The sequence below is a fragment of the Bacillus rossius genome, chromosome 3, assembly GCF_032445375.1.
Source record: "Bacillus rossius redtenbacheri isolate Brsri chromosome 3, Brsri_v3, whole genome shotgun sequence".
Classification (NCBI taxonomy): Eukaryota; Metazoa; Arthropoda; class Insecta; order Phasmatodea; family Bacillidae; genus Bacillus; species Bacillus rossius.
The window spans coordinates 51796021-51823045 of record NC_086332.1 but is presented as its reverse complement, the minus strand read 5'-3'; the positions used below and the strand labels follow the sequence as shown (position 1 = coordinate 51823045).

Sequence of the window (27025 nt, the reverse complement as noted above, 5' to 3'; positions counted from 1 at the left end):
TTTTTACCCATTCTCTGGGAGGGAATTGTGATACCTTAAATAGTTTACCATTTCAAAAAGTGGTTAGGTTAGGTACATTAAAAATACTCTGAAATTGTGTGCATAGTAGGTTCGGTTATGTCAGCCATATTAAGTGAAAAGATTGAGAGGTTAGGTAAGCAAAGTTAATCATACTTTAATTACCATTTCAACAAGATATTATGCATTATTAAGGTAGCTGATCCAACCAATCATTTACTTAACAATTATTTTCTAAAATCTGCTAATCTCCAGTATTACTGGTTCAGCAATTTATGTGCATAGAGCCTTATTTTTAGGGTTGGCTTTTCAAGGTGGAGAGTCAAAAATGTTTCTTTTTTTACTGCAATAAATGCTAATTTTCTCGAAAAATGGGTAAGTATAAATATGTTACTTAAATTTCTATATAGAGAAGGGTCTGGGGAGAGAGCACCTGAAGACAATACAGTAAATTTAGAAAGTAGAGGCTCCTGGGGAAATGGCAAATAATAACAAAACTTAAAGGTTTTAAAATGATAAATAAATTACAGTTTTAAAAAAAAAATTAACCCAGATTATACGTATTAATGTAGCTGACACAAGTTTTTACTTCAGCTATTACGTATGCACTTTATTTTCTAGAGCCACTACTTTCAAGATTAAAAAAAAAAATTGGACGACACACTGTTATAATTGTACATAATATTATCATGAGGTAGAGCAGTTTGTGATGACAATTTTATTTGTATTTAAAACATCAACACACAGTCTAGGTTTGCACTCGTCCAATGATTTCCTCTTAAAATCTATCCTAGCAATAGGTTTGTTTTATCTTGCTACGTAATTTAGATTATCCTGTTTAAAAAATTGCATTGAATCTGAAATATTATAACAGTAAAGACACAACTAAAACTCGTAATGAACGAATACGACTACAATAACAAACCCACACAAATCATTTAAAAGTGGTCATTATTCAATTGCAGTCGATTATTTTTAATTAATAGTACTTAGTGATGAGATAAATTCCATGTACTGTATCAAATTACCTACCCGAAATACATATATAATAGGTTCAATAACTGATCTACATATTGGTCACAAGCGTTGGGTCGAAGAAGGGTTAGCTATTTTCTAGCGCATTTAATGTCGTACTTACACATCGCACTACAAAATAACTGTATTTATTATTATATTTCACTCGTTCCATCTTTAAGTATTACCCGCAAAAACTGTAAAATTGCGAAAAACCTACATTTTTAGGGAATTTACTAGCAACTTGCATCTTTCTCCCATAAGAACCAATGCTTTTACAGCAATGTTTTGCCCACCATTCTGTCAAAACAGCTCTCTGTCTCTCTCGCTCGGATTGTAGTTCCCCAGTATGCCGTCGACAGCAGCAATTGGCGCTGAAAGCAGTGTGATAAGCAGTCTATATATCTCTAGGTCATTGCTAACTACTGATATTTGTGCATAGGTGTTAAACATTGGAATCGTTTGGAGGTCGACTGTGGTAAAGTTTTGAATAAGTAAATATGTTAGCTAAGCGAGTGTTTAAGGTTATGTTATATTTAGAAAAACAAGTGTTCATCAAACAGCAGTGCCGGAAATATGCTATGAAATCTGATTTAAAAATTAAGTGGGTGAGGCCTGAAAAGATATGCTGTACGAAACCAGTGAAAAGCGGGGATTTGGAAACCAAAGAAAATCTGGAACCTAACCTTATTCCTTCTGATTTCGCTAAGTCGGAAGAACTTAAAACGTAAGTCAATGGCTAACTTCACGACAGCGACAAGGAATAAAATAATAAATGTACAAGTTTGTTTTTAAAAATTGTATGTTAAGCATCCTATGTAGGTTATGTTGTATTAACTGCCAGGCTTTGTCCGATTTAAAAGTCATACTATGCTCCCACTAGTATGTAGTATTCATAGAGTAGAAACTTAAATTAAAAAAAAAAAAAAAAATATGTTATTTTTGAGTACTACTTGCCGTAAGAAAAACGTCCCTAACTTAATTAAATGTTCATATTAATTTACAGTATTTAGTTGTAGCTAACATAACCAGTCATTTACATGGTAACCAACTATTAAAATTATTTTACAGTATTTAAATGTAGCTAATCTAATATAACTGACTGTTTAAGTAGTAAACTTTTGGAAATGTAACTATTTAAATGCTGTTTTACAAAAACACAATATTTAATGAGAAGTAATCACATATAATCTGTTTGATTTTTTTTTAATCATTTGGCACGAGTTGTGTTTTAATTTTTTTTTTACTACAGATATAAGGGTAAATATTTACTTGGGCGGTATTTCCGAAAAAAATTGTTAAAAATCCGAAAATACATTTATTTTATGCTCTTCAACTTCCTCTTTTCATTAAAAGTGGCGGAGGTAAGAAATTCCAAATACTTTAGGAGATATCAAATTTTTAAATTTCATCATATATAGTTGAGCGGTATTTGCGAAAATAAATGTTAAAAATCCGAAAATACCTTTATCATATGCTCTTCAACTTCCTCTTTTCATTAAAAGCGGCGGAGATAAGAAATTCCAAATACTTTAGGAGATATCGAATTTTTTAATTTTGCAATACAAGACCTGTGGAACCATTCGAGCGGCGCCATTTTTGTTATTTTGCTGTGTGTTCGTGAATACGTGAATCGTGAATGCGTAATTAATAAAATGGTTGATTAGGTCAGGTCAGTTACATTATTAATACTTTCAAACTAAGCCGACATTAAAAATTATTTTGTGAATTAATTTTAATGGCTGTTTAGTTTTAAAATATTTATAATGTAACTGACCTGACCAAACAAACCCAGACAGAGGGTGAACAGTAAACTAAAATGGTCGATTAGGTCAGGTCAGTTACATTATAAATACTTTCAAACTAAGGTGATATTAAAAATAATGTGAATTAATTTTAATTATTCTTTAGTTTTAAATTATTTATAGTGTAACTGACCTTACCTAACAAACCCGTAACAAAGGATGTACAGTAACAACTCACGTAAATTTTTTTGTTACTTATTACTTCCGCAACAATATCAAAATAACAAATAAGACTTTAAAATTAGAAACGTTAAAAACTCACCTAAGTTGGAGGCGGTAATTAAACACCGTTTTAAACAATAATTGAACTAAATAATCACGTATTAGTTCATTTGAATTCTGGCCTATCACGAACAATCACGTGACATCATTATCCAATAAAAAAATAGATACTCGTACGTAAACAAGAAACAATGGTGCACGCACGCCACAGGAATGCTCTGGTTTTGTGCTGAAATTTAAAAATTCGATATCTCCTAAAGTATTTGGAATTTCTAATCTCCGCCGCTTTTAATGAAAAGAGGAATTTGAAGAGCATATAATAAAGGTATTTTCGGATGTTTAACATTTTTTTTTCGCAAATACCGCTCAACTACATATGAAGAAATTTAAAAATTCGATATCTCCTAAAGTATTTGGAATTTCTAATCTCCGCCAATTTTAATGAAAAGAGGAAGTTGAAGAGCATAAAATAAAGGTATTTTCGGATTTTTAACATTTTTTTTCGGAAATACCGCCCAAGTAAATATTTACCGATATAAGTCTTAAGCTGGAATTACAATAGTCTGTCGGTCGTCCGTTTATCCATCATCCGTCCATCAGCTGCTGAGCGATTTACAACATGCCGCTTGTGTGTCATAGTATTGTACCTCTTCAGCACTGTCAAAATTTGAGAAAACTTAAATTTTGGAGAATGTTTCTCTTGTATAGTTATATTAGTTAGATAACCATGCACTTTTAACTCATTAATCTCTGTTTTTTAACTCTGGTTTTTATTTACACATTTTTAGAGTTAGCATGCGTAATTAATACACTTTGTAACGCAGACAATTTCATGTTTCAAAACACAGATTTTAAAATGTTAAATTTATTTATGGAAGCAGCTTTAAGAAACTTTAAAAACTTATTATCACTTAATAAGGTATTACACGCAAAAGCCTAGTTTACATTTGGAGGTAATAATTTTATCAGTTTGTTCATCAAAAGTTTTGAAGTGGCTGCAATTTATGTGATTGATGGAGAGATAATGGGCGGACGGAGGCAACGGACCTTTGTAATTACTGTTGTATTTTTAACCTACAAATTTGATTGCTTTAAAAACTAAGATGACTCTCAAAAGGTGGGTGAGAGGATGGAGCAAGTGAACATCTTCTTTCACTTCATTTCACCTACTTTGCCTAGAGTTTGGACAGTTTCTGACATCAAGAATCGACAAGTTCTGACACTGCTTAAGGCAATGTTCCATTCAGGAGAGTGCTCACTCCCAATCTATACTTTTCCTCTGGCTCACTCTTGAATGAAGTGAGATGTTCATCCCTGATTGTACCTTCTGCAAAGAATAATCTTCAAGTGTCTGAAATATATTGACTGAATGGATTTTCTTCCTCAGTCATTCCATAAAATTATTACAGGATTCTAAAAAAATTTAGGTTTATAACCAAAAGCCATTTCAGACTGTCAATTTACCTATATATTTCAAATTAAAATATTGTCCTGTTATTATTTTTTTTAAATAAAATTTAGTTTGTTTATGTTTTGAAAACCAAGATAGCTTCCAAAAAAAAAAAAAAAAAAAAAAAGGAGCAATAGTGTACTTACAACTAGTGAACACTTTCATTCACTCTCCATTTTATCTTCTCTCCAAATTGTAACAGCAACTCAGCTCACTCTGTGGTGTGAGAAGGTGCTAAGATGTGCTGTGTTGACAAGTTGGGACATGCCTTAATTTTTTTGACTTGCACTTGCAGTAATTTTGTAGAAAGGTTAGGTAATTTACTGGACAATAAAAATTAATGTCATCTACAATTTTATTGTGTTGCACACCTGTATACTTGCTGCAGTCGTTTATGATTTGAAATTAGGAATAAGATGCTGGTAACAAGGCGAGTGTGTCGCCTGCTCTCGCTCCAAGAAACAATGACGTAGTTTGCTATTAAAAAGAAACAGAAAATCAATAGTAGCAATTTATAAACGAGCTTTTGCTGCATAGTTGAACCAGCACTCAATACAACCATATTTACTTTTGTATCACATTTTATCCAAAACCCTCATACTTGGAAAGATCTTTAACTGGCTTGTTCAGGACCAACTCCATGCCGTATTAGCGATTTTTCAGTATTATCGAATGGCAGTATATTTTTAATGGGAATATAAAATTAATATACTGTGCAATTGTATTTAAAACAAAATGTAACAAGCTGCTCTGTAGAAAGAAAAATATTTAGGCCTAGATGAGCATTGTTTTTTTTTTTTCCTTCAAAAAAATCAGAATGAAAATGTACCAGCAAAACACAAGGAGCGCAGTAATGCAACCTGGCAGCCAAGCTAAATCTCCAGACCTAGAATTCTAAAATTTCCGGAAAAATTGAATCCAGGAAAAAAATCAGTTAATAAACAAAGAAGACAACCAATTTTTCCGAAAAATTGGAAAAAATTGGTTGCTTGTAAAGTCGGTTTACGGACGATAGTTGAACGTGACATCGACATAACAAAACATTGATGAAATGATTGATCCAGAAGAAAAGGAAATATCATATTCGGCCTGAGACTGAGCTGTAATAGGTTTTTGCAACCAAACCATTTAGGCATTAAAAATATTATATTCATTGAGGAAGAATTTTTTTTTTCTATCTTTTGCATGATAAAATCTACCTCTGCATAATTTTATGAATAAAATTGAATCATTTTTATTGAATTATCACTATTTTGTATGGATACAAAGAAGGAGTGAAATGAAATGTACAATTTAATAAATAAATTTACTTTTATTTGCATTCATTAATTAAAATATATTTATTACTTTTGAAGTGACACACGCGCTGTATTTATTTTTACAAGTACAAAAAAAAAATTCGCAGCGGCCGGGATTCGAACAATTGACCTTTGGATTGATAGTCTGCGATGCTAACTGCATGGCCACAAGGCCATATTGAAAATAATTGTTTCAGATATTATATATATTTATAAAAATTTTGTTTTGTATTGTGGGAGTTTTAAAAACGTATGTAGTCCGCCATATTTATTTCTTATAGTGGTAGGCGGGAAATTAAAAATATATTGTCATCTGCGAATCGGTGGACAATCGTTAAATTACATAATATTAATAATTCAAACGACGAAAATATGATTGAAAAGTCAAATTGATTGTTGTTCCAATAGAGTGGAAGAGAGATGCCACGCATGCGTACAATGAGCATAACAGGACACATCCGTAGTGGGACAATGTGCGTTACGGGACACTTTTTCGTGCGTGCAGCCGGCGTTCATAGATTTATTAGACGTCACGTCAAAAATTATAAATTCAAATTTAACTTATTAAATATTATTATTAATTATTGAATCTACTTTTATTGTTATAAATATTTAAGTAGGCCATTATGTGTTTATTAAAGGAAATTTAGTAGCCTAGTTTTGAGTTTTGTTTGTTGGCAGTTGGCCAAACTTCTTTATAAGACAATCACTTGTGAGAGTTGAGACATTGTTGTAAGTGTTGGGCCTACAGCAGCAATATTGTTTACTTTCTGTTTGGAAATTAAAAGAAGTAGCCTATATTACAGTATACATTTGTATTTTTAATATTTTTAATTGATAATGATATGTTTTGGAAACAAATTACAACAAATTTGTCCCTCCTAAAACCAATTGTGACAGCTCTAACAACTGTCTGAATCAGACAGTGCACTTCTGTCTGATATTCCACATTTCATCTCTGAGTTATGTACAGAAGTAATATCTTCATCTACAGCATCACCCTTGACGAAAAGCGAAGAAGCCAAAGTTGTGAAAGTACTGCAAAAATGCAGACTTCATTCTGAAGCCTATATACACTGTGCTGCAAACTTGCTTGATCCAAGATACAAAGGAGTTATGCTAGATGATGATGAAGTGCTGTCCGCCATAGATTTCATCACCAAACTAACACCGAATCTTGGACTAGATGTAACTTCTGTATTATCAAATCTTGCTGAATTCAGGACATCAACAGGATTTTTGTCAAGAGATGCTATATGGAGCACAGCAAAACATGTTACACCAGTCATATGGTGGCAGGGTTTGTGCAATACACAACCTCTATCTCACATGGCAGCACGATTGTTGTCCTTACAACCTTCATCTGCAGCCTGTGAATGTAATTGGTCTCAGTTTGCTGCAATTCATTCTAAAACTAGAAATCGCCTGACTGCAGATAAGGTACAGAAGCTAGTGTCTATCAGAAGTAACTTAAAATTTAAAGAAAATACTCCTAGGCGGAGGTCTTGTCCTAATGTACATTGTCATTCGTCATGTGCCTGTCAACCAGAACATGTTGCAGATGGACAAAGTCAGGAGGAGGAATCAAACATTTCAGAGTCAGACTCGGTCATCAGAATTGGATCTAGAGATACAGCCACAGGTGATATAATGCCTAGGGCCTAACCTACCTACTGTCTTGCGTGCTTACTACAGGAATTGTATCTACATGTTCATTTATATATTCAGTCTTTTTAAAAGTGTACTTATGATATATTAAGTAACAATGCTGAGCACTATGTAACCATGTTGCTATAAATCATTTTCATCAATGTGAAAGTAAAGGGTTTTTATAACTATCTATCTATTTATGTAAATTTTTATTTTTTACAATTTTTCCATAAAATTTGTGTAATGATGAAAAAAAAAACAAGTTTTCAGTGTTTTTTCCCCAATTTTTCCTGGTTTTTTTCCGGCCTCAAGAACCCTAGCCAGACCACCCCCCCCCCCCCCCTCCTTTTTCCCGTAAAAATCTCAATGCTATCGGCTTGATTGTTAGATTATAGAATATTCGTGACCATATAATTCTGGGTTAAAGACCTTACTGTAGATATGTTCATATTTTCAGATTCTCCCTTATTATAGAGTATGACAAGTATGTACTAAAAATAAAGGGAGGTTGAAGGAAGATATAAAAAAAATATTTCTGATGGCTTTTTCAATTCTGATTTTATTTTATTTATGTTTAAGATTTTTAACAGAAAGTTATGCATTTTATTTTCAGAGCGAATGAGCTAGTCAAAAAAATGTTCTCCCTCTCATTTCTGCCACGGAAGTACACATTAGAATCAGAGAGGGGTAGTATGATAGAGCGCGTACGACGGCACCAGCTAGACACAAACTCTGTGGAAACTTCGGGTGAGTTTTTTACTGTAGGGAACTATTTTAGTAATTGTTTTTGCTACAAGTAGGCCATTGTTTAATTTATTGTTAGCACGGTGTAGGACTGTGGGACTATTTGAGCTAAATTAGCATCATTCTGATAGTTATGGAATTTTTTAACTCTATCCTATTACAAGTTAAAGTTACCATGGGTAGCTCCTCTGTGGCAGAGATAGCTAATGTATCACACTCATGTGGTAAGGGTCATAATGGTACGAAGCAGTCGTTTTGGCGAGCAGTTGAATTGTTATTTTATATTATGGGGTAGGCACAGCCAAGTGCAGTTATATTTTTGGACATTTTCATCTAGAAAAACTGTAAATGTGTGGAACCGCCCCGGCAAGTTTATCTTGTGCGGGTTACTTTTATCCAGCATTAATGTGTTGTGGCTGATTCAATGTAGAATTACGGCAGGAACTAACCTCGTCGGAGGTCTGTTCAGCCTGCTACTGCACCTAGTAGAATGTAGATCTGTGGAATTTCTTCAATAAAAGGAAACTTCATTATCAGACTACATATTTTATTTTAACAATAATGTTCATTTGAACTATCAGTATTGTTTCAACCTTTTATCTTCATCATTTTTGGCCAAATTATTATGAGATTTCTCTAACTACGATCAAAAGGTTGTGCGATGGCAACCAGGCAAAATATTGGACTACGTCAATGCACCATTATCGTCAACATCATCATCCACTTCTGTCTTGTGCCGCTTGGGCCAGGGTTCCCACGTTAGTAGTAGTTTGAAAGTCAAGAGTTTTATGTATTCAGCTTGAAAACAAGGTGATAATCAGGATAAATACTCTGCCCAAATCATCTGTGTTAAGTAGAAAGTTTGTGTGTAAAAAAAAAAAATTAAAGGAACCCTAAAAATTCAATATGTATTGTAATCCAAATTTACTGTTTTATAAATCTGTTATTCTGCAACTGTGTGTGATGATGTTACCTAATGAAAATTATTATATAACAATGCACGAGGTACTGTCTTTGAAATTGTTTAACCAATAATATTTGGTTATTTTTAAATAATTTTTATAATGTATGTTTCTATTTTCTGGGTCTTTTATTAGGTTTGATGTTAGGTTATAGTTAAAATTAGTCACGATATTTTTTTCTGTTTAGGTCAGGAAAAGTCAGATATTAAAATTGCTTTGTTGTAAATATAACAATTACAATGATCAAGAAGGCCTGTAATAAAGATAACTTGGGTTATTTTTGTTCAGATGTAGTTATTAATTTAATGTGTTGAAACCACTTGTTTAGGTATGTAATTCTTATTATTAATAAAGTGTTAGTGTGATTTTTCATGTTACAGTTGCAAAAATGACGGCAAGTATTCGCAACTGGCAGGAAAAGTTTGAGAAAAATCCACATGATAAGGTTTTGAAGGTCAACCTGAAAGAGCTGATTGAGAAACGTAGGAAGTATTTGAAGCTGTTGCGATGTTATGATTACAAACGTTTTGAATGGCTGCTGGAGCAACTGAATGTGAGATATCGACCACATCCAAGGTAACAAACAGTATTTTTAGATTCAGGCAACGTGTGGTATGCCACATGGTTTTTAACATAGCCTATAGTATTGAGGTTTTCATGTTTTGGATATGATATAGTGTAATAATAACCCAGTAATGCTACATATGTTAAATCATAGTCATTAGAAGTACAAAGTTTGTTTGGTCAACATTAATTCAAATAATTTCCTAACAATCATTACTTAAAAAGTCAATTCATTTCATTAGCACAAGAAACGTCAAGAACATTTATTTTTAAATATTTATGCATTTACATTAATGTAACCGACACATGAAACACGGTCAAGTATAAAATAAATAGAAATATATACGTACTTTTGAAAAGAGTCAACAAGAAAAGTCATCCATTTTAGACAATATGGTGGAAATAATCACTTGTGTACTGAAGAATAGACGCTTGTCGATTGCTTAGGTTAGAATAAGTTATCAAGTTTTAATTTGTGTATGTAAATTATATTGGTATTGTATGCGTAGCCATGTACAGTGTCTTGCCTCAAAACAATATTTAATTTCTATAATTATGAATGTTTCAGATTTTATTCTTATGTTACATCCATGGACAATTATTTATTACTCTTTGGACTCTGAAGTTTATTTTTTGTTCATGTTGGCTATATATGTTAATTTAATTTTCTTTCTGTGCACAATGTTAAGGTTAATTCTACTACAGGTTGGGAAGATCAATGTTATAAGTTTGGCACACTATTTGGTTTCACCGCCAGGTAGCAGTAGTGTTCGATGAGGTGGTCATTTTCATCTGTTTCAATGCTTTTAAATGGGCCGTTTGCATTTTTCAAAGTGAAATAACAATATGTGTAAAACTTCTCAGTTCGTTTTGAATTTAAATTTAGGATAGCTTAACTTTCATCTTTAAGTAGTTTTTAATTTAGTTTTTCAATATGCCTAAGTGTTGTTTTGTGCCCGGTTGCAAAACTGGATGTAGTAGAGAAAGTACGACACAAGCATTAACGTATCTAAGGCTCCTGCAGACGAAAAAAAAAGAGAATTATGGAACAGAAAGATCCCAAGGAGTGATAGAGATTTGAGGAAAACTGATTATGTTTGTGAAATAAATTTTGAGGTTCGTGAAAATAAATTGTATATCCTAACCAAATCCATCCCGACTTCCAGCTTGATAGTCACGTTAGGCTCTGTAGTAGGATGAGTTCGTTGGTATCAAACCAGATATAAAAATGGTATTACAACATGCATTATGATCTTTTTGTTTATGTTAAGGTTCGTGTTCGTTTCTGTATAATTATTAAAAAAAACTTCAGGATACATATTTTGTATGCCAATAACCCTAAAATTTAAAAAAAAAAATTGGCATTCATATTTTCAGTACGTTTTGGGCTGTTGATAATTGTAATAGGTACTTTAAATATCAACAATTATTCACCCATTAATTCAAATTTGCTCTTGGAAAATTTAAATAAAATTATATATTTTATCGAAAATCATTTAAGTAGGGTAATTTTTTTCAAATAGCCTTCTAGTTTGCCATAATACTACTTACCACTAAGTAATATTTCTTTTGTTGCAATTTTCATTCAGGTTATCATTTTGCTCAAGGATTCCAATCTGTTGACTATATTTAACACATTTTTTTAGATAACCAATTAGATCAAAATATTCTAATTGAAAAAGTTTTCACCAGAACTACATGTGTGTTAATTTAAATTTAAATGCAATTGCGCTTACTAGAGAAAGTTAACAGCACTTTGAAACTTTGTTGGCATTAATAACAATTCAGTCTAAATTGTTGCTCAATCTTCCAGTAGACACAACACAGAGAACACACACTGTGTATTAAGGAACGTAAAAAAACACATTGTGGAAGCCAGATGTCCCAAGATGATATATTTATAGACCTGTACAATTTCCTTTCACAACTAGGAAAATCTAAACGCACGTGACTTAGTACACAAGATCCTCAGTTTAATATAAAGTAGGAAAAATATATTTAACGAGTTAGGTTATATAAAGTAATTGAAGGGTAGAGGGGCTGGGGAAATCCGGGAGATAGGCTGACCCGAGGGGTGTACAGAGGGAGGAGGGATCACCAGTGGAAGATCCAGAGGGAGTGGAGACGAACTGAACCAGGAAAGCAGGTGTTTCTGGTGAGGACAGGGCGAGAGTGGAATGGGCTTGAGGGAAGGGTACTGGATGGGAGAGGAGGAACGGACTTCAGGAGGCGGCTTCAGAAATTGGTAGAGTGAGCTAGAGGGGAGCTCCTTGCCAATGGGTGAAAGCCCAACCACAAGTGTATAAAGATAATAATTTACTTTCCAACTGCCCTGAGTTCGCTCCAACCAACTGAAAAATATATCAATGCATGCTGTAGGTACATTATTTAATATTTAAATTCAAATGAAGTCAATGACTATTTGAAGCTCATTCAAAATCTTTTTATTACCTTAATTGCATTTTGATTTTAAATATTATTTTGGTTTAAATAAATTCATGCAAAAAATATTGATTAACAAAAAGCACAATTGATTTAAAAAAAACATATGTAGGTGTGTGTGTGTGAATGAAGTGATTTAATAGTTCCAAACTTACAATACAAAATGAGATAACTATTTAATTTTTGTTAGTGTTGACTGTAATGTTACTCAACATTTTTATTTTTATACTTATATTTGAATACAACAAATGAGGGCTTATTATTGTGGATTGGGTTGAAAATGAGAAAATCCATTAACAACCACTTAGCTCGAACAATAATGTGCTCAAATTCAAAGATGCACAGTTTTTAAAGAGCACAAAGTGTTACAGGACATGAAGTGGCATGTGGCATACATGTTGAACACAGCTGTTATTACAGCGGTAATCTGTCAAGTAATTAGCAACTATGTATACACATTTCAGGAACAAATGATATTAAGAAATTATGTTCACGAAGTTCAAGGTAAAACCATCGAGATACCAAGAGGTAAAGTAACTTTAACAAAATCTGCAGCGCCAACTATTTATCCAAACTTTCCTTCATACTTGACAAAGCGCAAGCCATACGGAAGAAAACTAGAGATGAGTGTAAGTTCATTTTTGAATCAAATACAATACTTGCTGCAGTTACGACCATTTAAATTTAAAATTTCGAAGTAACCAAAATCTCACTTAAAACCATTTACAGTTGCTGATGGCATTTTTACTTTTAATGAAAAATTTTTACCACACAGTACTAAAGTGGTTTTTAAGTTAATTACTTGATTTTATGCTACAGCATAGCATAGCTGTGAATTTTGTATGTGCATTATGATAGTTTTTTTGCATTAAGTCCTACAAAATATTTTTTCTTCTTCATGGCAAGGGAAATTAACTTGCCTTTTTTTTTTCTCCACAATTTTTTGGCTCTTCAGGAACATTAGATCTGCTGTAAAACGATTATGGCAGCAAAGTGCTCTATTTGCAGGGCAGGCATCACATGATATTTTATTTCATATCTTTTAAGTAAAACATAAAATTGAAAGAAATACATTTAAGTTTTATTATTAAAGGTATAGAATTGAGAATCGTAACATTAAATTCAGTTAATCTATGTTCACTTAAGTAAAGCTTTAAGGGAATTTTAATTTCAATCTGAAAAATTCATTTACACTGGGCTTAGAAAATCCTATTTTATCACACAATGGTTTACAAAGAATGGCCCCAAATTAAACATATAAACATGTGCAGCCAAATAATTTCCAGAAAATGAGTGTTACTCTCATGAAGCAGGTAACTACAAATTGCTGTACAAATTATGTAATTTCCATAATGCAGTTATTCATAATAAAAGTTCCACACATCAAAATTTAAGCGATAATGGTACTTGTCATTGTTTTCTTTACCGAATAACTACCAGTGGCACTAATGAATTTATGAACACAATTTTCTTTTGCTTCCAAGAGCATTTTTGGGAATGATATGGGAAATATGGACTCGGCCAATTTATTCACATCCTGTGCACACAACACATTAAAAATTATTTTGTAAATTAAATATATACACTTGTTTTATTAAATAAGTACACAAAAATAATTTTATGGACAGTTTATTTTTTACTATTAATTATTTGTAACATGGGGAGACAACAAAAGTTTTACTAAATTATTTTGATATTACTACAAATTAAAATTCAACTTACTAGGCTACACCAGATGTTAAATTAAGTTATTTGTATTGGGCATATGCATGAACTGAAATAATCCAATAATCACTGATGAAAACATTATATTTAAGAACTAAAGAAATTAATAAATTGTATGTCACCAGTATAGTTTTACATTTAACATTTTTTTACACAAACAACCTAGCTTAATAATTTAATTTACATATCACAAAAAACACAATACATTGAGGGTAATTACATGATTAAAACTGGTTAGAAACTTACATGAAATTCACCTTAAAAAATTAATTTCTTATTGCTGTAAAAATTATAATGAAATTTTCATGCTTTTAGCTTTTCACAATGGAAACAGCTGCAGCTTTGAAGTTTTACAGTAACAAGCCTGGTCTAGAAAATATTTCTGGCACCGTAAATTACATAGAAAAAGTTGCACAAGTTTATTCCATACTAGACAACAACAAACCATGGAAAGGCCTGACTGTTTGATCAGATGATGAAAAGGTAAAACTCTAAATTTTGAAATATTTCAATATTATGTCTGTACATAACAAATAGGCTACTTAGAATTATTTGTTTAGTTAATTTTTATAATAACTGATATAAAAACAATACAGTAATAATTTAACATTAAAAGAAATATTTGCTTCTATTCATAAACTGCACTTAACAAAAATAAAGATTTGGAACATGAAAAATACTTAATGATTCTTTATTTCTTATGTAGACACTTCTTGGTTTCTTGGAGTATATTGACACATGGGAATTATCCACCAAATATCAGCCAGAATTGTTTCTTTCACCATCAACAGCCTGTGGAATAAGAGTAACGATAACATCAATCATTGAGTTGTCACATACACTTAATTTTATTGGCTTTCGTTACCTTCTCACATCAAAGGTCAACCAAAACATATTGGAGGTATGTATTATTTAAAAAACATTCGTTGCTGATTTTTTAAAGCAAATAATAGCTAATTAATTAATCCTTATGTGATGTCTATAGGAAAAGTTCAATATTGCAATTGGAATTTAATTTTTTTGCCTTATAAAATTTTCAATAACTATATTTGAGACCTCAGAAAAAATGTTATGAAATGCAGGAAAGTAATCAGTGTTGAAATTGAAAAATAGGGACAAATTTATGGACATATCAATTGTGGCATTCCCTGCCTCTGAGCACTTGGCGACGACAGAGAGGGCAGGAGCAAGAGACACTACATGCCAAGGGACAAATTAATTCTAGTGCAGGCTTAGTAATACAAATACACATATTATTTCACTGATTTTTCCAGCACAATTTGATATATTTAAAAACAATCAGCTAGTAATTTTAAAATGTGATAGTTACAATTGCTTATATTACTTCTCTAAAACATGTGTTTTGACTTCAGTGAAATTCCATTGAAACATAAAAAATACAGCTTTGGTACTTCATTATAAAAGTTCACAATTTTAAAACATATTACATGGATATAGAATTATATGTTTCAATTAAGTGTGGTACATTGCAATAAGATTTAAATTTAAAAAACAAATAATTAAATTGAGGCCATCACTTACAGCATAATAAATAAGTAAATTAAATATAACAAATCCAACTTAAAACCTTTACACATATCTACATGGTGTATTCTCCACTCTTATGAAGGTAGCCATGAGGTTGAAAATTTGAATTGTTTTGTTTTGTCCCGTTTCCATTTTAATACCTAATAGTTCTGCAACATACACATAAAACTAACCTAACCAATCATTCACTCCATTTCACAGTAATTTTAATGTAGCTAACCTAACGTTTCTACTTGTTAAAACAGTATACTACAATAACATAATTTTTAAAAAATATGTCAAGAATTTTGATACTGTGAAAATGGTTGGTTAGGTTATATTTAGTAAGCTACATTTAAAATACTTAAATAGTGGGTGTGGACAGTTGGTTAGGTTAGTTTATTACAATGATTGAGATATTTAAATGGTCAGTTGAGTTAGGCTAGCTACAAAAAAAAATAGTAAAATTGTTCAGTTAAGAACCGCCCCTTTAAACTACACATCCAATGGCATTAATTTAATTATTTAATTATTTTAATTGAATATATTTTCCATCCTGCTTCACATAGTGCTAGAAGATTAAGCACAAAAGGAACAACCATTTACCCACCACATTTTATCCCTATTTCAAATTTCTAAACAAGCACAAATGCTGCAAGTAGATGGGTGCACCATACAAGCTCACTACACTCAGTTTTGAAAACCAAATTTCACAGCAAAGCAATGAAAAGTTGAAAAAAAAAATTTTTCTCTTAAATATCTTAGTAAATCACCAATGTTTTGTGTCCGTAAATTTTAAATTCGGACTTGCTGTAACTGATAATGGAATATGGGATGTAAATTGTATTAGTGGCATGAATAAAAATTACGTTAGGCTTGGAAAGACTGTCGCATATCCCAAGAAATCAGTCGAATAATAACCAAGTGAAAGGTTGTTTTACGCTTGCTATATTAACAAGTAAATCTGTAATTGAAGTACAAAGCTTACCTGACCTCAACTTCACTTTAGTTATTATTCGCCTAATTTCCATTAATCCGCGAATCAACAACGTTCACAAACTAAAAAAACGTTCATCACAATAGTATAGTTACTGTGATATCAAACCGATAGAAACACAAACAAACACATCTTTTTTCATCCAGACATAACTTACCTCAAATATTTGTTTACCTTCATATGCAGATTGTTCGCGGTGAAACAAAAACGCAGTATACCTTTTATTTACGTACCCAAAAGGCATAAAGTTGTGAAATTTACACATCCTTAACGGAAGACTTGTTCAATATAATTCTTGCAAACAAAAAGCACATAACTAAATACCATACCGACTATTTTATTTGACTTCAATGCGGTTTTCTCACGTTCACCCTCAATGGCAGTTTGTTACCCTTTCGCTACGCCAGCGCACCTAGCGGCAGAAATTTTCCCTGTGCCAAACTCTCCCATAAGAAAACCAGTTTTCTTCCTAACCTGTAGTAGAATTAACCTTAACAATGTTTACAAATATTTTTATTTTGAAGGTTAATGTGGAGGGCAGGTATTTAAAGAATTTTTGTATTTAAAATTAGTCAGATTGCTATATTTTGGTTAGGTGTTAACATATTTTTCATCGTATACTGATGTATCATTTAATGCAATTTATTTTCAGCCATATTGTAGTAAGTTTGTTGATTTAGGCTAACAATGATTGTTTAAATTTTGTAACAATTAGATAAGAGAAATTTGTATTTAGTGCAGGAATGCTATAGAAGAAAAGAGTCTTGGAAAAGCCATTGTTTAAGTATGGCTTGATCGTGTATTGAGTTCTACTAAAAAGGGTTTTAACGTCAGGAAATGGCCTTAATTCATCAAGATTGGCAATTGATAATAATCCTGTGAAGTTTGGCCACAAGTGGAAATATAATTTGTATTAATCAGGTTTGATTTGGCTGAGTTTTGGCCATTCTCAGGATTTGTAATGCCTCAGGCTTGATTCTGTACAAGAAGAATTCAGGTAAGCCTGAACGATCTGACTATTTCCGAGCATCGAAACGTATTATTCTTTGACACAGATTAAACTGATGTGTTTGAAATATTCAAAAAGTTATACTTTGTCGACAAAACCCAGAGGTATGGGTGAGAATCTCAGTGTGACCGAGTGAAGCTAGTTTTGGGAAATATAAATTATTATATAATTTTTCATTCAAACTGTCTTATAGCTACATTAATAGTTTGTTTTGTTACTATACATAACTGTTTGAGTAAGGTTTTTGGTTCAACATAATTAGGTAATATCATATGTATGCAGGGGCGCAACAACTAAATTTCCAAAGGGGGGGGGGGGGGGGCAATATACCTTTTTATAAAGAATCATCGATCCCCCCTATTGAAGCGAAGGGTGCGGGGGTCCTTCCCCGCGAAAATTTGTATTTCAAGGTCGAAAATGGTGCTATTTAAGCAGTTTTATTATCTAAAAATTGATTACACAGCACATTCTTTGCCCCCGTTTGCCCCCACTTCGAAGTTTAAGAGGGGGGGCAAAATACCCTTGCCCCCCCCCCCCCCCCTGTTGTTGCGCCCCTGTATGTATGAGAAGATTTTATGGAAGTATGTAATTTGATGGTTTTAATTATACGTGCTATGTTGGAAGTACTTTGTCGTCTGGTAATTAAATTTAATATCCTAGGTAAAATCATGTCTATGTTGAACATTATTGGATGATTATATATGAAATTTGTTGAAACACTACAATCATGCCATTTCTCAGGTACTTGGTATATATAAATGTTTGTTCCATTTAAAGTTTATTTTATGAATAATAATAGGAACATGGCGCCCATTTGTTATTAATTGTGACTCCAAATATTACGTGTCACTATCAGATAGCATAAATTCCACGTCACACTTTGTAGGTAATTTATGTATTGATTTAATTGAGGTGGCAGTAGTGAAGGAGCAACACAAAAGTAAAGTAAAAAAGAGTAAGAAGAAGAAGTTATATTTACAGAAGTGGCCACTACCACGTGGTGCAGTGTCTACCTCAGCAGTAGAAGGCGAGAGAGGACGTGTTATATTACAGTATGAGTACAGATGTAACTTTTGTTTGAATGTTTATTGAGATGGAGGGATGGTAGACAATACCGGTAGAGTATTTAATGGTTCCATGATGTAATGGTATATACCTATTATGATAATAAAATAGACAAATAAATTTTCAAGTATAGTTTGGAGTAACTAATTACTGTAATATTAGTGTAATAAACAATGTATCAACTATGATGACATTTTTAATTGCACAAAACTAATGCGCAGTTCTGAATGCTGTCTATGTTTTTAAAGTCAAATACTTTTTCCTAGACACTAGTGCCAAGCAGCAGTGAACAATGATGTATTATTGTATTTCATGCTAATATAATTGTTCATATTCATCTACTGGAATGAGTTACCCCTTAAGTCTTTTAAGATTCACTGTTATTTACGTAAGAGCTATTCACTGGCTTGTATACTAACCAGGCAGAAAACCAATATAATTGTGAGCAAACACCAACATTCTTTGCAACCAATAAAACCACCCCACTGCTTGTCATGCATGCTACTTGATTCGTTATGCTTTCATGGTGACAAAATAAGGAATTATCAGGAAAGTGAAATATTTGACTGCCTAGCATGGCCAGCTGCAGAACAGTGTGATATGGTGCAATAATTTGTTTCAGACAATACTTGAAGGTGACACGGAAGGATTCCCTGCGAAAACTGACAAACAAGCACTGTGAGGACTTGAAAGAAAGAAGACTCAGCGAGTACAAAGCCTTGTTGGAAGGGCAGAAGCTGAGTTTTCTGCAGGAGAAACTGGAGACACTGCAGCAATTCCAAAAGGACGAACAAGAGTTGGGCCTTGAGCAGACTGTCAGTGATGAAGACATTGAAGAAGTAAGAGTGCGTATCCAAAAATTGTCACACGAGAATAGTTTGGCAGAGAGCAACATCAAAAGTTAGAATTAGAGCTTTGTTTCAAGTTCACACGTGTAGTAGTTATTCTTCTAAAAGTGAATTGAATTGTTTATATTTTTCAAATAATTACGTGCACATGGAGAATTTTTTTTTTTTAAACTGAGGATTGAGTTGCATCAGTATTTTTTTTATCAAGCAAAAGTGATTACACAATGTAAAACCTGAAAATCAGACACATGTTCAAAAGTACTTTTATAAAAAAAATGCTATGAAAGAGTATAATGGTAAGACTTGTGATTCTTCACCATATGATTGTCAGTTCAGTTTGACACTACTGATGTGGTCGGGGTATTTGCTTACTGAAGTTAGCGCAATTAATGAGCACCCCTATTTAAGGAACATGGATCTGGCGCAGACTGTCTTCAGAGCGTGACATCGCCCATGTAGAAGCGTGACTTGTACCCCTCTAGTGCAATTATCTTGATGTGCCAGGACCTGGCCCACTCTCAGCATCAGGCATGCTGTAAGATGGTAGTAATTAAGTGGGGTCTTTAGGGTCTCACACGCTGGTCACACAGTAAGTCGGAAACACGTGGACGAATGTGATGTTTGGTAGGTACTCAGATTTATTATGCGTCAGTGTGCTACATGCCTCTCATACACTTAAGTAATAAATTTAAAACTGTTTAAAAGCTTAACGGCAGGAACTGGTTTATGTGATGTCCAGAGCTATCTCATGGTTGTATAAGGTGTTTGCATTATGATCAAACTTTGGCTGGCAGACCATTATATTTATTAAATTAGCATTCGAGCCCCCGAGGTAAGCTCCGAGGGTAGATAAAAAGATTTGGATAAATTAAAGAAGCCAACAAGATCAGTTGCAGTTCAAAGATGAAATCCTCGGAGTTCTGAAGGTATCTTACCTCGCGTGGCGATGCAATGCAACTGGGCCAAAAGAAGGCCACTGGACAGCGCATACGACGAGTTGAACTGACCATTAGTATTAGGTCATTATTAAAATTCAGGGTTTTGCATATTACGATAAAAGCACACATACACTCCTAAATTTATTGCAATGTTATTTCAGTCTCAGAAACATGTAATGACTTTATATATTAAGATTACTGTTAAAAAATTAATGACTTATGCGGCCTTTGGCAAGTTTAGGTCCATTTATGTAGAAATATAACTTAAAATAAAATAAACACAGAATGTTTATGAGCTCCTGAAAATAACACACAAACTCACACACTTGGGGATGAAAGCAAAAAGGTTTACAGTAATAATTAACATTTATTAATTTATTATTTATGAGATACCGATTCTACAGCACCCTCTTTCGGTAGTTTGTGTGATTAGTGACATGCTGTTCAAACTAAATGTCACAAACAAGTCACTTTGTGAAAGGTTTGAAAGTTTGAAAGTGCTCTTTGAGTGGGGAGGGGGGAGCCCAAAATGATGTAACAACAATGGCTTCCCATAACCTAACCCATTGGTTTTGAAATATAATTAAAAGTTTTATATTTGTTGAAATTACTAAAAAAAAATCATAAAATCATATCAGTTTATACACTAGAAATTTATTATTAGTGCATGCATAGAATGTATTTCTTTAGGTGCGTTGAAGGTGAAATTTTAGACTGCACCAGAAATGCAATGAAATATGTGTGCATTACACAGCAGAAAACATGTTGATAGTCCAGTGCGCATGCATGCAGAAACTGGTATAGCGACGAGACAAAGTCGACTCATACTCATGTGTGGCAGCATGCACCCGTGCATGTTTCACGAACATTGGGGAATGTACTAAGCATATTGGTTTGCCAAAGTAAACGTTATGGTAGTGAAATATTCCTGGAACACATTTTGTAAACTTGATTAGTCATAACAAGATATAATCACAACTTTAACAATACCTACTATTTATTATCTAGGAAAATTGTGTTGAGACAAACATGGCGTCAGAGATATTTAACGTTTTGTTGGTTCGCTAAACATGGTGCTGTCTTGTAAGAATTTTTCAAACTAAGAGTTGCAGGCCATTAGTTACATTTAATTATATATAAGCATTTTAACATACTTTTTAAGCAGGGTTGGCTGATTTAAACCACGATGGTTTAAATAATGGTTTAACCATTAGAGAGGAATTAGACCTTTCATTAAAAAAATTAAGATATTCTTTAAAAAATATATATATTTAAAAAAACACATGTTTTTTTTTAATAAAACCAAGGCTTTTTTAATATATATATATTTTAAAGAATATCTTAATTTTTTTAATTAAAGGTCTTATTCCTCTCTAATAACAACAAAATGTTTGATCATCAATGTTTCTTGTGATTTATAGGAATAAAAAATTATATAGCTATTAATCCAAAATCGTATAGTTAAAATTATCTGAATAAGTTATAGATCATTCCCTGCTAAATACGTACCTACTTTTTAAAAATTAAAAACATTAAATAGTTCATTCTTATTCCGTAGGAAATCCCTGACTGTACTTCATATCCCCTATTCTATGGGGAACACTTGTTCTACGTATGTAGAATCTTCCTCCTGTGAGGAAATACCCTTTTCTGTGGTTAAGTCATATTCAGACAGGGTTGGGAAAAAAATACAGTTTTTTTTTTGCTAAAAAACCAAGTTTTTTAGGTTTAAACCAGGTTATTTTTTATTTTGTTCTCACCACGTTCAAACTATGTGTGTTATAACGGTTTGTTATATAAAATAATAAAAAAAAAGAGATGTTATGAGTCAATTGTAGTTTTTGTTTTATTTTTAAAAATAGAATGCTGCACAGACGAATCCAAACACTTTCAAAATTTTTCTCACTCATTCAACTCTTACATCCGCCTGTCGAGAATTGCTCGCAGCTCAGGCGATGAGAATTAACGAAAAATAACGTAGGTTAAGTCCTTCAGTAACATTTTACTGTAAGTACACAAAATCAGTGCGGCCTCAAACATGGCCACACCCAGCAAAAACGAATTTAGCCAGGAGCCAGACGCCGTCGTCGGCAGCCGAAATTTCTAGTTAAAAATGTCAAAAAAGTTCCAAAACAACAAATGATTAATTTACTATCTTCGGCATGGCTCTAGCTACCGACGTTAAATTTATCTTTCTCAAAATTCCTACATATTTGGCGATAAACCACCGAACGCGCCCTCCTGGTGCAGCGATCGACAGACTGGTGAAGTCATGGCACCTTCTTCATCACGCAGGAAGGAGAAGTCACATGACCTCACCGACCAATCACACACTCCCTCACACACAATTCAAATCACAAGCCAATAACAGTAAACAACATAAGCACTGAAAACCATTTTCCATACATATGGACAGGGACTTCCCATTCTCCGTCCCTTCTTAATTTTATCAAAAACGTCTGACCTTGGTTTCCAACGCTCCGAAGAGATTTTGTTTCTGTCTCTATCTTGGTGGGGAATCCCAGTTTCTATCTCACTCGCACTCATAGGTCTCATATGCCTGCTCTTTCTAATACATCCCACACCAAGTCGATTGTTCTATAACATTATGTAACAGCCCGTTCTGAATAAAAACGTAACATATCACTATAGTACCATATTAAAATCAAAATAAGTATTGTAGGAAACTTCACAGTGTTAGAAAATATAATTAGTAAACAAAGTTTAAAAGCTTTCTTGAAAACCCTAAATAAGTGATTATCAGACAATTATGTAACACATTAATGAAAGTTATAAACAGCAATCCTAATACAAATTACTTGACAAAATTAAACTTATTTAGAAAAAACCTGAAAAAGTAGGCCAAAACAACAGGCAAAAATCCAGTACAACGACTTTGTTACGGGGGCCGTGGTCTTTGATCTTTAATAACGGGGTGTTTGATGAAGGCTCTGATTTTAAGGGCGCCACCGTGCAACGGGCATGGACCTATGCGAGACTCTTTACCAGGGTCGTGACGTCGCCCATGTGAGGCATGATTTTAATTCCCCCCCTGAAGACAACCTAGCACTAATATCTGCCCGCTCTCAGCGTCGGGCACGCTATTCCCTACGCAGTGGGCTCTTAGGCGTCCCACACGCCGTCACACTCCACGTGGTCTCATATTTAAAAGAATAAAAGAATACGTTTAGATTTACACACCTGATTTATTCGGCCAACTCCGATCATACACGTACACGATTAAACTGCGTCAAACGCCCGCGGCACGAATCGGTTTAAGTGTAGTGACCACCCACGTGGTCACACCTTGACTTACGTATTAAGTTGAAAAAACACTGATACTGGTCGCAAGGTAATTAGTTAAGCAGTCCCCCGACCGAGAGAAGCTCCGAGGACTTAAGTGAAAAAGATTTGAAAAAAGAATTAAAGTTAAACAGAATTACAAAGCGGTGATGAACAAGCGGTGAGGTCCCCGGAGTGCTGAAGCGTCTGCTCTCGGTCGTTGATGGCGGAAGACTGGGGTGAGCTCATGGCTCGGCTAGCCTAACATGGCGTCCTCCCGCCGAAACAATTGCCGTTAAAGATATTTCTGAATTCGTGCCACGGTAAACTAAAATAACATAAAAAAGATTCTTGAAATATTACGTGATAATTACTGAATATAAGAAATAGATTATAAAAATTACAATCATTAAGAATAACATTTAAATATTGTCTGGCTTCGGCTTCCGTCGGGAATGTCCGGAAACTCTCTTATATTTCAGTACACAACTTTAATTAAAAGTATATAAAAACCCTCCCGGCCGATCTGCCGTCACATCTCAATCGGGGAACAATAAAAACAATTTACACAGTTGAAATAATTATATTTTAGGGGTGCGGCGCACTGGCTCTACCGCGCCCTCTTGCCGGGCGAACAACACACGCACGCACACGTACGCACGGGTAAGCGGGAGGTTTGAATGGAGGGTGGGTGGTGTTTGGGCGGTGGCATATCGGACTTAAAAAGGGGCCGTAGGCCCGGACGATGTCAACTTATTTGTGAACAATTACATAAAAAATAGTAATGATTTAAAATGTCTGTTAAAATACAAAGTACATTCTTAAAACATACAGCAAGTGCAAATATCAACCCTAAAATACTTAAAAACGGTAAAATATTCTTAGCGAGACTTTTTAAGAAATGTTTACATTCATGAAAATAGTTCAAAAGAAAAATATTTAGCTAGGAGGGCAGGGGTCTTACAATGTTACAGTGTATATATGAATTCAGATCAATTAATTATTTTTGACACAATTCCTGATATCAGCTACAATACGGTATACGTATATTTAAATTTATTTTTAAGAACATCCAACAACTGCCCCATTATTAAGTTTTTTGTTCACTGATTCTAATACCAGAGTTTGCACAAATATGTTACTAAAGTACCAAAAGATAACTAACGTTGACAGTACTAGTGTGTACAGCATAATAAACTCACCTAACCTAAATGTCATAAACGCTTAAAAAAACACACACACACACTCTCTCTCTCTCTCTCTCTTTTTTTTCTTTTTCTTTACACTTCAGTCTTGTGGATTATCAGTTAGTAAAATAAAAACATCAAGATTAACTAGTTCAAAAAAAATTAAGCTAGTTCTTTCCTTTTTGTATTGCAGGTCACATCACATCACTGTTGGTTGTATTTGTTTAATGCTTTAAACAGAAATACAAGTTTGGATGCTTTTTCTATGCCTAACTTATTACGTACTTTACAATGCGCAAATCCAAATGATGAGAATACTCTCTCTACACTCGCTGAAGAAGCTTGTGCTGTAAGTAACTGTTCAACAGAAAGAAAAACTACATCATTAAATTTCTCAATGTCATTCCTCTGATTTCTCCACCATTCATATATTGTAACTTGTGATGTTACTTCATTCTCAAACAGCAACTCTTGAAAAGGTAAGCTTTTTAATTGAAATTTAACAATTAATGGAAGCAGTGAACGCTTAGAATACCTTGATTTTGCAAACTCATATGCTATGCGTTTTTCTTCTTCGGTCAAATCAATGTCAATATCAAGTGATGATTTTTTTCTTTTGGATCCAGTATAAAAGCTAAAAAATGAGCAGGTGTCAATGCCATATTATATCTTTTTTGGAATTTTTGTATGACATTTTTGTCTTTTGTGGCTTCCATTTTCATTTGAAGATTCTTCCACACGATCACTGAGTCAAAAATAGTGCATTTATTTTTTTGAACTTCATCAAGGGCTATGGCAATAGGCTTCAAAATATTAAGTAAGTCCTCTACATTCCGTTTCAATGTCATGTTAGAAATTTGGTTATGTACTACTTTATCAATAGTGTCACGATGTTCCTCACAAATTTGTTACAGAGTTCCCCAACCTTTAACATATGTCTCAAGGCAGTCTACCATTGTATTCCAACGCACTTCACTTGGTAGGATTAATTTTGGAACATCATATTGTCTGTAACATGCATTAGTAAAGTGGTTGTTTCTGAAATATTTTATTATGTGTAACACATGTTCTGTCACATTTGTTGGCACATTTTCGACACATTGGCAGCATTGTCAGTAACAACAGAAAGAACCTTGCACCTAAAGTCCTTCTCACACATTTTTATACTGTCAACAGCCACTTCTGCCAGATAATTAGTAGTATGAGCATGACTAGATGTGTCAACTGTGTTCACTAAATATACATTACCCGATTTGGTCGTTACTGTAGCACATATTATTGGTTTATTATGGACCTTTGACCAACCATCAATCCCAAGACATAGACTTTCATTTTCCAGAGTAAGGGAACAATTTTTCTTTTCTTCTTCATAAATAGCATCTAGTAATGGACCACTAATTTCTTTTCTGTTTGGAGGGGTATAGCCTGGGCGAAGCTGTTGCACAAGTTCCACAAACTGAGGATGTTCGACACTATGAAAGGGTGTATTTGTTGCAAATATAAAGCGAGCTACTTGCTGGTCCAAAGAATTTTTCTGCACTGATTTTGATCGAACAATGTAGGAATCCATTGATATGCTACTTTTAACTTTTTTTCTTTCAACAAAAGTACATCTTGACTCATTACCTTTGTTTGATGAAGTTGCAGATGATGTAAGACGAGTGAATGTATGAGTTTGGCTTGTGGAAGGTGTAATGCAGTCTGAAAACGAAATATTTTTTCTTATTAATTTCGTTCCAAATTACAAATGGAGAAAAGTATTTGAAATGAAGACTTTTAGCTCTCATAATAACTCTGAACCTATTATGAACAACATGGTTGCATGATTTTCTACTGCCAGTTTTTGAAAGTTAACTGCATAAAGCTGGGCTCATGCATTAAAATTGAGAAAACATTAAGAATTTAGAAATATGCAGCAAGTGCCGATACTGCACTATTTTTGATACACTATGACAATATCATTAGAAATAATTGAAGAACAATATTAAATATTTTAAAGAACAGAGACACCATAATATTATATTAGGCCATCAAAATCATTAATAAAAGTCAAACTTCAAAACTATGAATGCAATTTAAACACAGTCAAAAGCAAAATAAAATATGAACAAGCTTACTGATGATTTTATTGGTTTGTGAAATGTGACTTCTTTTAAGTTAAGAATTGAAACTTCAAAGTATATCTTAAATGACTTGGTTTCTTATTAAATATTAATTAAGAAATGTAGCAAATTTAACATAGCCATGTTTCTGTTTAAATCATGAGAGCCAATATTAC

General features: G+C 33.2%; 1 protein-coding gene across 1 annotated transcript; it reads left to right on the top strand.

The window, feature by feature from the left end:
• The first annotated feature begins 1383 nt into the window (after positions 1-1383).
• On the top strand, positions 1384-20568 carry LOC134530690 (small ribosomal subunit protein uS15m). The gene is made up of 4 exons (XM_063365762.1): positions 1384-1759; positions 8071-8204; positions 9544-9739; positions 19115-20568. Exons 1-4 carry the CDS (start codon positions 1533-1535, stop codon positions 19395-19397), a joined length of 840 nt encoding a protein of 279 aa, XP_063221832.1. The 5' UTR covers positions 1384-1532; the 3' UTR covers positions 19398-20568.
• The last annotated feature ends 6457 nt before the right edge of the window (positions 20569-27025 follow it).